At 48.8% G+C, this 13,856-nt stretch overlaps 1 protein-coding gene across 2 annotated transcripts in view; it reads right to left on the bottom strand.

The window, feature by feature from the left end:
- Positions 1-11,977, bottom strand: part of EIF4B (eukaryotic translation initiation factor 4B) — a 72,794-nt gene extending 60,817 nt beyond the window's left edge. For both annotated transcript variants that reach the window (XM_073546166.1, XM_073546167.1), the window contains exon 1: positions 11,826-11,977. In XM_073546166.1, coding sequence (XP_073402267.1) covers positions 11,826-11,838 — 13 coding nt within the window. In that variant the 5' untranslated portion in view covers positions 11,839-11,977. The remainder of the gene's footprint in view (positions 1-11,825) is intronic.
- Positions 11,978-13,856: the final 1,879 nt, after the last annotated feature.

Raw genomic sequence — 13,856 nt, 5'->3', positions numbered from 1 at the left:
ATATCCTAACAGTATCTATATATGCCCAACATGCCTGTTTTGTCAAGTAATTGTGCCTGAGTGATACAGATCCCAAATACCCCCTAGGTCGGAGGCCTAAAGCCACCTGTATAGGGCTGAATCCCGGACAGTATTTTCCATCAGTATTAAGTGGTACCTACAGTGAGAACTAAAACCAGAACGGGCAGCTGTACACCTATCTTTGGCCCCGCTACCAGCTTACAAATACTGAGGAGTCAGGACGATACACAGGCATGAATGAAGCCTTAGATGGGTGGGGTAACAAGTCCCATGCTTGCAACTCTGGATAAAGCTGGCTTACAGTAACCCGCCTGAAGAGGAGCTTCCTCATGTACGATAGAGATATGGGGCTGTGGGGAGTTTAGGCACGTAGGCTTCCTACCCTCAAGCATCTTAATTCTGACCAGAGGGTTTCTCCTGCAATGCAGCTTCTCTAGCCTCCCACCAGAGTATGGGGAGAGCACCAAGTGAATGGACCCATGTTGCTATATAAGAGAATCCACATATCACACACATTGTACGTACAACTATTTTTTTTTTTCACATGACTAAGGTCTATTGGCAATTCGTCACTCCAACAGATTTCAGAGGGAAGATGGATTGGGCACTCAGCTATAGTGTGAGCTTTTTACCACAATTCCAAAAAACCCTCAGGGGTTAAATGTTGCACACAGCCTAGAGAGCATCCCACATAAAGTAAATTAAAACATAACCTTTAATGAACCATTAAAAGGACATAACACAAAAACATTACAAAAAAGTGCTCATGTGAACCATTGGTGTTAGATTTAGCATTCCAGCATCAGGGCGTATCCTGCTGGAGAGACGATCCACTCATGGGGAGCCGAGACATGGGAAAACCAGTGTTAATGTAAAGCAGGGATGGGGAACCTCAGGCCCATTTATGGCCCTCGACCTTTTATCCGGCCCCCGGGCAGATTCTCAGGGACCGCATTCTTGGGCAGGAAGTTGTATTTTGATTGCAACCAGCTCATTAATTTCTCCTTGCTCTGTTCACACAGTGTTCAATACTGGACACTGAAGATCATACAATGAAAGATTACATCCTGACACCAGTGCCTGAGTCAGTATGTACTTTGTGGGCGGAGTTTGTACTGCCCCCGAAGGATCGTATAAATATCCACATGGCCCTTGGCAGAAAAAAAGATTACACACCCCTGATTAAAGTATTCCCCTACACTCCCTTTCCTGCCCCAAGTGGACTCCACTTGGTTGTGACAGTGTCAGTCACACTAGTTTGTTGGACACCTCGCCACTGCGGGGCCTGTGGACTTAACGGATAACACTAATTCTATATATCCTTTCCTACTGCTTTATATCTATTTAACTCCCCTGATGAATCCCCACCATTGGGGAAGAAACGCGTAGGAGGTTTTCTATTTTTCCCCTCATCAGTGGGGGTGTCCACTACAGGATCCACTTGGGGCCTGTCCTTGTTAGGACAGGAGTAACGCTGGGGCACGACAGGGAGGATAAGTTCATCCGAGTCACCAACCTCAGAAAGCGCAGGTTAACAGCGGCTCAGATTAGAGACAGTTCTAGCAGCAGACACATCTCTACAACAACTGTTAAGAGGAGACTTTGTGCAGCAGGCCTTCATGGTAAAATAGCTGCTAGGAAACCACTGCTAAGGACAGGCAACAAGCAGAAGAGACTTGTTTGGGCTAAAGAACACAAGGAATGGACATTAGACCAGTGGAAATCTGTGCTTTGGTCTGATGAGTCCAAATTTGAGATCTTTGGTTCCAACCATCGTGTCTTTGTGCGACGCAGAAAAGGTGAACGGATGGACTCTACATGCCTGGTTCCCACCGTGAAGCATGGAGGAGGAGGTGTGATGGTGCTTTGCTGGTGACACTGTTGGAGAGTTATTCAAAACTGACGGCATACTGAACCAGCATGGCTACCACAGCATCGTGCAGCGGCATGCTATTCCATCCGGTTTGCGTTTAGTTGGACCATCATTTATATTTCAACAGGACAATGACCTCAACCACACCTCCAGGCTGTGTAAGGGCTATTTGACCAAGGAGGAGAGTGATGGGGTGCTACGCCAGATGACCTGGCCTCCACAGTCACCAGACCTGAACCCTATCGAGATAGTTTGGGGTGAGCTGGACCGCAGAGTGAAGGCAAAAGGGTCAAGTGCTAAGCATCTCTGGGAACTCCTTCAAGACTGTTGGAAGACCATTTCCGGTGAGTACCTCTTGAAGCTCAAAGAGAATGCCAAGAGTGTGCAAAGCAGTAATCAAAGCAAAAGGTGGCTACTTTGAAGAACCTAGAATGTAAGACATATTTTCAGTTGTTTCACACTTTTTTTTGTTTATCTTATAATTCCACGTGTTAATTCATAGTTTTGATGCCTTCAGAGTGAATCTACAATTTTCATAGTCATGAAAATAAAGATAACTCTCTGAATGAAAAGGTGTGTCCAAACTTTTGGTCTGTACTATACATCTTTCCTGTATCAAAATGGAATGTACTTAAAGGGGATGTTTCATGTCCCTGAACTCTTTGAATAAGGTGTGTCCAAACTTTTGGCCTGTACTGTGTGTTTGTGTGTAATATATTAGATATAGTATATATATATATATATATATATATATATATATATATATATATATATATATATCTCTGAGTGTATAGCCCCACCCATTCCGCATAGCCACATTCACTATAATATCAAACATCATCCCATCAGCCAGAGCCGCCGGACATCATCCCGTCAGCCAGAGCTACCGAATTACTACCACTAATATCCCACATCATCCCGTCAGCCAGAGCCACCGGACTACTACCACTTATATCCCACATCATCCCATCAGCCAAAGCCACCGGACTACTACCACTTATATCCCACATCATCCCATCAGCCAGAGCCACCGGACTACTACCACTTATATCCCACATCATCCCGTCAGCCAGAGCCACCGGACTACCACTTATATCCCACATCATCCCGTCAGCCAGAGCCACCGGACTACTACCCCTAATATCCCACATCATCCCGTCAGCCAGAGGCACCGGACTACTACCCTTAATATCCCACATTATCTCATCAGAGCCATCGGACTACTACCCCTAATATCCCACATTATCCCATCAGAGCCACCGGACTACTACCACTAATATCCCACATCATCCAGTCAAAGCCACTGGACTACTATCCCTAATATTCCACATCATCCCATCAGCCAGAGCTACCGGACTACTACCCTTCATATGCCATATCATCCAGTCAGTCAAAGCCACCGGGCTACTACCACTAATATGCACATTATCCCATCAGCCAAAGCTACCGGACTAGTACCATTAATATGCCACATCATCCCATCAGCCTGGTGTCAGAACCAGACCGCTGAGTGCAACGGTCCTAACTTCCATACCAGGGATCCATTTAAGAGGTCTGGGGTCAGAATCAGTGCGCTGAGGGATTTGCCCAAACTTCCATACCGGAGTTCCCTTTAAGAGAGGCCTGGGGTCAGAACGAGAGCGCTGATTGGAACGGTCATAGCTTCCATACCGGAGATCCCTTTAATAGAGGCCCTGGGGTCAGAACCAGAGCTCAGAGTGGATTTGCCCTCACTACCAGGGATCACTTTAAGGCCGAGTTCACACGTAGCGGTTTTTTCACGTTTCCGCAGTGGTTTTAACCGCGCGATTTTGCCGCGAAAAATAAGCATCCCATGCATCCCTATGGGATTCCGCAATCAGTTCTCCAAGTGATGCTACAGATCGCTTGGAAAACGCTAGCAATTCTGCAAGCTAATAACGCTTGCAAAATGCTAGTTTTTCCGCGGGAAAATCGCGGGAATTTAAAATGTGATTTTCCCGCGGAATGGAATTCCGGAATTCTCGCGGTAATTTCCGCGAGAGTTCCGCTATGTATGAACCCAGCCTAAAGATGTGCCGTGGGATGGAGGATGTGTGATGGGTATATGGGCACGGGAGGGGGTGATTCATTTCTGTCATGTGCTCTCTGCTCCTTTCTGGGGGGCAGACAATGGCTGGGAGCTTATGTTGCCGGGGATGCTAGATTTCTCCCACTCGGTCAGTGTCTGCTGAGGTGATGTCATGGAGTGGGAAAACTGTTGCTCATAGCAACCAATCACAGCTCAGCTTTCATATTTTAAACAGCTCTGGTGAAATGAAAGATGCTTAGTGATTGTGTGGGGCTATGTGGAGTGGGTGTGGCCAAACATATACTAACTATATATATATATATATACATACACACACACACACACACACACACACACACACACAGTGCCTACAAGTAGTATTCAACCCCCGGCAGATTTAGCAGGTTTGATAAGATGCAAATAAGTTAGAGCCTTCAAACTTCACACAAGAGCAGGATTTATTAACAGATGCATAAATCTTACAAACCAAAAAGTTATGTTGCGCAGTTAAATTTTAATAAATTTTAAACATAAAAGTGTGGGTCAATTATTATTCAACCCCTAGGTTTAATATTTTGTGGAATAACCCTTGTTTGCAATTACAGCTAATAATAGTCTTTTATAAGACCTGATCAGGCCGGCACAGGTCTCTGGAGTTATCTTGGCCCACTCCTCCATGCAGATCTTCTCCAAGTTATCTAGGTTCTTTGGGTGTCTCATGTGGACTTTAATCTTGAGCTCCTTCCACAAGTTTTCAATTGGGTTAAGGTCAGGAGACTGACTAGGCCACTCCAACACCTTGATTTTTTCCCTCTTGAACCAGGCCTTGGTTTTCTTGGCTGTGTGCTTTGGGTTGTTGTCTTGTTGGAAGATGAAATGACGACCCATCTTAAGATCCTTGATGGAGGAGCGGAGGTTCTTGGCCAAAATCTCCAGGTAGGCCGTGCTATCCATCTTCCCATGGATGCGGACCAGATGACCAGGCCCCTTGGCTGAGAAACAGCCCCACAGCATGATGCTGCCACCACCATGCATGACTGTAGGGATGGTATTCTTGGGGTCGTATGCAGTGCCATCCAGTCTCCAAACGTCACGTGTGTGGTTGGCACCAAAGATCTCGATCTTGGTCTCATCAGACCAGAGAACCTTGAACCAGTCTGTCTCAGAGTCCTCCAAGTGATCATGAGCAAACTGTAGACGAGCCTTGACATGACGCTTTGAAAGTAAAGGTACCTTACGGGCTCGTCTGGAACGGAGACCATTGCGGTGGAGTACGTTACTTATGGTATTGACTGAAACCAATGTCGCCACTGCCATGAGATCTTCCCGGAGCTCCTTCCTTGTTGTCCTTGTGTTAGCCTTGACTCTTCGGACAAGCCTGGCCTCGGCACGGGAGGAAACTTTCAAAGGCTGTCCAGGCCGTGGAAGGCTAACAGTAGTTCCATAAGCCTTCCACTTCCGGATGATGCTCCCAACAGTGGAGACAGGTAGGCCCAACTCCTTGGAAAGGGTTTTGTACCCCTTGCCAGCCTTGTGACCCTCCACGATCTTGTCTCTGATGGCCTTGGAATGCTCCTTTGTCTTTCCCATGTTGACCATGTATGAGTGCTGTTCACAAGTTTGGGGAGGGTCTTAAATAGTCAGAAAAGGCTGGAAAAAGAGATAATTAATCCAAACATGTGAAGCTCATTGTTCTTTGTGCCTGAAATACTTCTTAATACTTTAGGGGAACCAAACAGAATTCTGGTGGTTTGAGGGGTTGAATAATAAATGACCATCTGAATAAACTTTTCACAATTTAAAAAAAAATTAAACAAAGAAATAACATTCTTTTTTGCTGCAGTGCATTTCACACTTCCAGGCTGATCTACAGTCCAAATGACACAATGCCAAGTTAATTCCGAATGTGTAAACCTGCTAAATCTGCAGGGGGTTGAATACTACTTGTAGGCACTATATGTATATATATATATATATATATATCTATCTATCTATCTATCTCTGTCACTACATACCATGATGCAAACTGCACAAGTTATTAAATACATATGTTAGATGTGATGAGACCAGTGTATGAACTGACAAGCCATAACAGAACGACTGTACATGCCTGATATTAAAGCCATTTTAAGAGTCAAGCTATAAAATGAAATGACAAGTCCATGTGTATTTAGTCTCAACTCATCTAGAGCTTGACTGACAACTGCGGCTTGTACTGAGCAGTGTGAGATTTTAGCAGCAGCAGGGAGGCAGGACACGGAGGACATAGCGATCAGACTAGGTGGAAGGAGAATAATTTATACTTTCATAGATTGTACACTCATTCGGGCATGAGTTTTCTACTTAAAAGTTGACGTCCCATCAAAATTTTTATTTCACAGGCCACAGTTACGTATAATAAATTTGTAAGTTCATTCAAATACTCGACGCTCGCTGTCTTCGCCGGTTTCCATCGCATCTCCGGTCCTTTGCTGAATTTACTGAATTTCCAACTCACAGGATCACACTGGGGTTTATATGTTAACGTCACATTAACAGCTCGCTCACACTGCCATAATACGGAGGAGTGCAATGAGAGAAAATCTGGCACTGCACTCTGACCAGTGTTATTTAACGGGGCAGAGCAGATCTGCAAACTTTATCTCATGCAGATTCGACGCAGTCCAATATACGCCAGGCAATGGAGAAACTTCTCACCCATGATCCAATTCTCGTACGCGAGAGGATCAGATCACAAGAAAATGACACTCAGCACACGCAAGCAGCAGAGTTTGAGCCGAGTGTCATTAGCCATTGCATTGGTGCTATATGCTAACGTGACCCCGGCCTTAGACGGGTTTAGGAATTAAGATTTTTCGGGGAGTACTTCTATAAGTGCACCAGTGTCATCGGGCCCAAGATCTATCTAGTAACAAATTCAGATAGTATTGTGAAATCTGGCGACATCTGTTTTTAAGGATTTGACCGTGGAAATGAAATAACTATTATAGGTTTTTGAGTGATTAATAAGTTCACCTTTTGCACATTAAGTAATGCAAAATAAATATACAATTACGGTAGTGATTCTGTGCCTCTCTCTGCTGAACCCCGAATCTTCTCGTTTATCAGCTGTACACATGGCGTCACAGCATCACAGCAAGTAGTAAAGGCTCACTGCTCGTCTGCTTACGTCAGGTGGAAAGCTGCGTTTTGTCCCTCCATACAGGAGAAAACTTTGCCAATAGGCTCCAAGTGCATAAAATAAAGTATAGCAAATGACATGTTGTATTCTGCATACCAGTGTATGGAATAATAGAGTAGCCTAACATGATACTCTAAACAAGAAAAAAGTGCACTAATGTACAGCAGCCCAACAGGGGCTGGCCACTTTGTGGTCTTCAGTAAGTGCATTCACCCGTTAATTGCATATAAGGCACTTGTCCTATAATGTGAGGACAAAGCCTTATGCCGGGCGCCCACGATGCAGAAGCAGCAGCGCATTTTTTCTGGGTCCAAAACGTTGAGTTCTGTTGAACGCAGATAAATCCGCATGTATTCACTGCGCAGTGCGTTCAATACATTCTATTGATTACATTTCTGTTGCGGAGACTAGCATCATGTCAGTGTCCGCAGGTGAGCCACAGGTGCACATGAGATTTCTAGACGTCCCATCCACCATGCTGTAACATCTGGCTGACCCGCAGCAGTTCCTGATTGTGGGGACGTTACCTTACTGCACAGGCACATTACATCTAGTGTTATTACTCAAATCATCCCTGGGTGTACGGCAGCGGATCGGTCCGATCAGCAGGAGTGGCTATCAAGTGAATGGTCATATTATTCGCAAGGGTTTCATGATGCCATCTTATCCCATAGACAGGTCTTGTAAAAAAATAAATGCTCAGATACAGGATAATACTGCTCCATGTCAGTCTTCTGTGCATTCTGCTGACACATTTATGCCGCTTCTACACAACGACGTGTCGAACAACAAAAACATCTGAGGGACTTGCCGTCATGACTATTTCACAAGTTGCAGATAAGTCGCCTATTGCAAGCAATCTGCATAAGTCCATGGCAAGCGTTTCCACCAGCAACAGAAAAACTAACATTCAGAAACATTGGCGCCTAAGGAGTAAAACTTTTATGGGGCTTAAGACCCTGGACTTGTACTATTGGTGCCGATCACTATAAAGACACATGATGGGACGCGGCAGGTTCTGGTGATTACATCCATGTTGTCTCCTATACTGTGCCTGGATACATTTGTCTCGAGCGAGTTCTCAGTAGAAGCTGATGTCACAGTGATTTCCCCCCTGGGAGTAACACCGGTCTGGCCATACACAGTGACTGACGCCCTACTTGTTGGGGTATGTGCAGTAAACACCTGTTCAGATTTTATGCAGCCTTCATCCTGCACAATGCAAAGAGCAAAATTCTACAGCGGATGTCAGTATTTCAAGTTTCAGTATACAAAGCAGATCGATGTCCTTTGTGATAACACACCACTCCAGCAGGTTTTATTTACAGAGCCGGAATGGCGCTTTAAATATGACCTCTTGCTTCGATCATATATTCAACGCTCAGCATCTGCACTGTTTTTCTGCACCACTCCGATCCCATCTTGCGAGTGTAGGTCCTGACTGGACAGAAGGCAGAATGTACGTCACAAGCTCTCAGTACAAGTGTATGAGACCTAGAACGAGGCTCTCTGACTTAAGTGACCTCCGTGCTGTTCCATGAAACTCTGGAGCTGCCGGAGACAAACGGAAGCAACGGTGAAAAGATGAAAATGCCCGAAGGTGAGTATTAGACAGGGGACTTACATTAAAAGCACCACTCTAGTGATGAAATAAAAATAAAATGCTGGAGTGGTGCTTCAAATAAATCTCATCCACAGCAGATAGAGGAAATGTCTCTGCATAATGTGGGAACGTGCCTTATGGAGCAGTTCTCAGTTTACTGATGAAATGGATGAAGTGTGTGTAATCTGCAAATATCAGGGCGGCAAAAACTGCAGCACAAAACACTGAATTTGTGATACAACCTCATGTTCTGCCACAGAGAAAAACTGACGAACACACCCGCAAGAAAGGTCTAGTGCCAACAAGCTGATCATGAGATATCACTGTGCCGAGACCTCCAGCAATCAGCTGTTACCCGTGGGGACACGTGCAGCACCACCACAGGGGATACCAAGTATTACAGTGCACGGTCCATGGAAAGCAGGACACGGCCCAAAGAGAAATGCTTTCCAGCCTGGTCAAATAAGGCGATCCTGAATAGAGAACACCCCCTTCTAATTCAGAATTCCCTATAGCGGCTGACTTTTTTTTTTTTAGTTGGAAATAAGATGTAAAAAACATAGAAAATCTGACTTCAGGTCCCATGCTGTACGTGTAAACATCAACGCTGAGGCCAGTAATGGGCTGCAGCAAGCAAGCAACTAAAAAGTAGCCAATACTTCCCCTAGAAACTCCTGCTGCTCTGGTGGTCCCTGCCGGTATTGCGGTGGTGAGGCCCACCAGACACCTGACCGCAGCATGTATAGCATATGACACACCTAGGACAGTGATGGACAAGTAAACAGCTGCCAGGATGGAATAACAGTGAGGTAGAGGGAGGGGGGCATTCAAGGAGTTGGGCTATTCTATAAATCCCTCATTACTCCAACTACGAACACAACGCTTCACTGATGATTAGATTTATTTTTGCAGGTAAACAACCTTCACTGTGGATTACGTTCTGAGGCATGCTCAAAAGTGGAGCCTCTATATACAAGTGTCACCTAAAGCTGTGATCGCCCTTTGCAGACCCTCCCGCTACACGTCCCGGCAGTGATCGCCCTGCGCAGACCCTCCCGCTACACGTCCCGGCAGTGATCGCCCTGCGCAGACCCTCCCGCTGCACCTCCCGGCAGTGATCGCCCTGCGCAGACCCTCCCGGCAGTGATCGCCCTGCGCAGACCCTCCCGGCAGTGATCGCCCTGCGCAGACCCTCCCGGCAGTGATCGCCCTGCGCAGACCCTCCCGGCAGTGATCGCCCTGCGCAGACCCTCCCGGCAGTGATCGCCCTGCGCAGACCCTCCCGGCAGTGATCGCCCTGCGCAGACCCTCCCGGCAGTGATCGCCCTGCGCAGACCCTCCCGGCAGTGATCGCCCTGCGCAGACCCTCCCGGCAGTGATCGCCCTGCCCAGACCCTCCCGGCAGTGATCGCCCTGCCCAGACCCTCCCGGCAGTGATCGCCCTGCCCAGACCCTCCCGGCAGTGATCGCCCTGCCCAGACCCTCCCGGCAGTGATCGCCCTGCCCAGACCCTCCCGGCAGTGATCGCCCTGCCCAGACCCTCCCGGCAGTGATCGCCCTGCCCAGACCCTCCCGGCAGTGATCGCCCTGCCCAGACCCTCCCGGCAGTGATCGCCCTGCCCAGACCCTCCCGGCAGTGATCGCCCTGCCCAGACCCTCCCGGCAGTGATCGCCCTGCCCAGACCCTCCCGGCAGTGATCGCCCTGCACAGACCCTCCCGGCAGTGATCGCCCTGCACAGACCCTCCCGGCAGTGATCGCCCTGCACAGACCCTCCCGGCAGTGATCGCCCTGCACAGACCCTCCCGGCAGTGATCGCCCTGCACAGACCCTCCCGGCAGTGATCGCCCTGCACAGACCCTCCCGGCAGTGATCGCCCTGCACAGACCCTCCCGGCAGTGATCGCCCTGCACAGACCCTCCCGGCAGTGATCGCCCTGCACAGACCCTCCCGGCAGTGATCGCCCTGCACAGACCCTCCCGGCAGTGATCGCCCTGCACAGACCCTCCCGGCAGTGATCGCCCTGCACAGACCCTCCCGGCAGTGATCGCCCTGCACAGACCCTCCCGGCAGTGATCGCCCTGCACAGACCCTCCCGGCAGTGATCGCCCTGCACAGACCCTCCCGGCAGTGATCGCCCTGCACAGACCCTCCCGGCAGTGATCGCCCTGTACAGACCCTCCCGGCAGTGATCGCCCTGTACAGACCCTCCCGCTGCACCTCCCGGCAGTGATCGCCCTGTACAGACCCTCCCGCTGCACCTCCTGGCAGTGATCCCAGTGAGGCACATTAGTCTGGCAATTTCTTTACGTGACACTACAAGGCCCAGCATGCAGTGCTGCCTGCTAGCAACACGTTGGGAGTTGTAGTTCCCCCCAGCCATAGAGCATACTGAGTCATCATGCCCCATGTGACGGGGCCGAGCACACACGGGCAGCCAGTGTTGACGTGTAATCCTCACGGCCGGCCACTCGTGTGCTCGGGGAAGCGGGGGATTAGGCCTAGCAGCACTGACCTTTACCGCCATTATATCCCACGGCCTGCTCGCCACAACAAGATGAGCGAGGATTACACCCCCAGCCACCCCCCTCCCTGGGCCACGTGGTTGTTCCCAGCTATAGGTACCATATACAGCGCTCGGCCTGCGGCCAGACCGTACCATTATGGGAGGGGGGTGGGAGCGAGTCCTAGACTTTATGTAACCGACGCTACAGGGCCCAGCACCCAGAGCACCTCCCGGCTCCGCTCCCGTACAGCGGGGCTGTATATGCGGCTGCGTAGGACACGGCTGGGCGGCGGCAGCCAGAACGCAGCATGTGTGCCCGCAGCACAACTAGCCGCCGCCGCCGCCTGCAGGACACGCACTGCTTCCACCACAGCCCCTGCACTCACGGACAGGGTGCGGCCTGGGCCATCCCGGGGATTATACAGCAGCGTGTCTGCAGCGGCGCACTCCGCCTTCAGCGCGCCGACAAGGGCGGAAAGCACGCCGCCAGCACGGGCGCAGCCTAAGCAGCACGCACGGAGCCTGTCACGTGCAGCGCGAGCGCCCCACACCCGGTACCGGGCGCGACCCTCTATCCCTCTCGCACACTCACCTGAAGCTGCCATGTTGGGCCGAATGTGAAAGAACGCGAAGACCCGGATGAGGCGGTCACGTGTGCACAGCGCCAGGTCTTTCCAGCAAAGGAAAGCGAGACGTTACGTGACGTAATGACGCAGGGAGGGTCCAGCCGCCATCTTTGTTGAGGGACTGTAGGTTTTTGAAACGTCAGCTTATTACACTGAGAGCGGGCATGTTCCAGACCCAAAGCGCCAAGAGGTGACTGCTCTGTAAGATGGCCCCAAAGTACGCTAGTGCTGTTCTGCCCCCGTATAGATCAGATAATCAGTACCTACAGTTACCATTCTGGGGGCACTTCAGGATTTGGGGGCTATATGTCATGAAGTTTACATATTATATGTTTCATTGGTCACATTCATTTATGATAGTGGTTCTCAAGTTCATAGAAAAGCCAGAAAACCCAGCTGTGCTTCAGAGAATGCAGCTGACCTCCAAAATGTGCTAAAACGCTGCGAAGACCCCCGCCGAGCATGGTCTGTACCAGCTGGCATGGCGCACTGTTATAGGCTTCCATGGGAGTGATGGACGCGGGGCAAAGAAAAGGGCAGAAATCACCGCCAGGTTACAGAAACTCCGGGAGGTCACTATTGCATTTGCACAGAAATTTTGAAGTAAACTGGGCAACATTTCATTGTCCCTAATCCCTTCTCCAGATTTATGAATATTGCTCCATTTATTACCCTGGGTTTTGGTACTTAAAGGAAAATATTCAGAATTGAGAGTCCTCAGTAGTTGATACCTTTAATGGCTAACTGAAAAGATGGTAACACATTGCAAGCTTTCCAGACTACTCAGGTCTCTTCATCAGGTAAAGACTAATACAACATCTGAAGAATTACATATATATGCACAACACAGCACAGAAGAAATGCAATAGATAAGACAAGTGACATGAAGCAGAACTATCATTATGGGAGAGGGAGAAACATAAATATTGGACCTGTTCATAGATAAGGAGTCCGGATGTTTTATTGTCCTCTGATTGGGGTCTTGTTCTGTGTTGTGATGCCCCCACAAGATCTTAAGGGCCTGTCACACTAAGCGATATCGTTAGCAATATCGCTATAATGTCACTGGTTTTGTGACGTTATAGCGATATTGCTAGCGATATCGCTATGTCTGATAATTACCTCCGACCGGCTCCCCCGCTGGTTATCGCTGATCGCGCGAGAACGTCCTGGACTGTTTCTCGTCGTCAGCTTCCTGCTGTGGAGACGAGCGACGTGTGGACGCGGGCGGGAGGACGTCAGGATCGCCTCGTCTGACACGTAAGTAGCGACCCCCGACCCCTGCGATATCGCTGGTGAGATCTGCCTGTGTGACAGCTCACTAGCGACCACTTAGCGATGTACCAGCAATCCTGACCGCGTCATATCGCTGGTCGGGATCGCTGGTACATCGCTAAGTGTGACAGTACCTTTAGGAGCAAACTCCTTAATTGATGTAAAAAGACATAAATCCATGCGACACATTCATTCCTGCATTGAGAGTGTCAAGGATCGTCATGAGCTTGTGCTCCCAAACTTTTCTGTCTCTCTGAGATGTGAAGTTACCTTTCAATACCAGTAATTTCATGTCCATGGTGCTGTGATCAGGCATACAAAATGTTTTGCCACAGGTAGATCCATTCTTTTTTCTCTTATTGTGGGGCTATGAGAATTCATTCTTTTTCCCCGATCTCCCCCACATACAGACTTCCCGTTGGACATTTAGTACAAATAATTAAGTACACCACATTAGATGTGATGCAGCTGAAAGTACCTGGGCTCTTGTAGTCCTGATGTGAGTTGGGGATCTTTATCTTGTCCGTGGTCATTATATGTGCATAAATTTGTGTCTAACATCATGTCCTCACTATATCTGAAACTGAACCTGTCAAAGACTGAACTCCTTGTGTTTCCTCCCGCTACTAATGTACCTATACCCGACATTGCCATTTCCGTGTGTGGTTCTACTGTTACTCCCCAACAACATGCCCGCTGTCTTGGGGTCATACTTGACTCCA

This window comes from Dendrobates tinctorius, unplaced genomic scaffold, assembly GCF_039654945.1.
Source record: "Dendrobates tinctorius isolate UK_male_01 unplaced genomic scaffold, ASM3965494v1 ptg000145l, whole genome shotgun sequence".
Lineage (NCBI taxonomy): Eukaryota > Metazoa > Chordata > Amphibia > Anura > Dendrobatidae > Dendrobates > Dendrobates tinctorius.
Note: the sequence above shows the minus strand (reverse complement) of the source record. Positions and strands in the feature narration are given on the sequence as shown.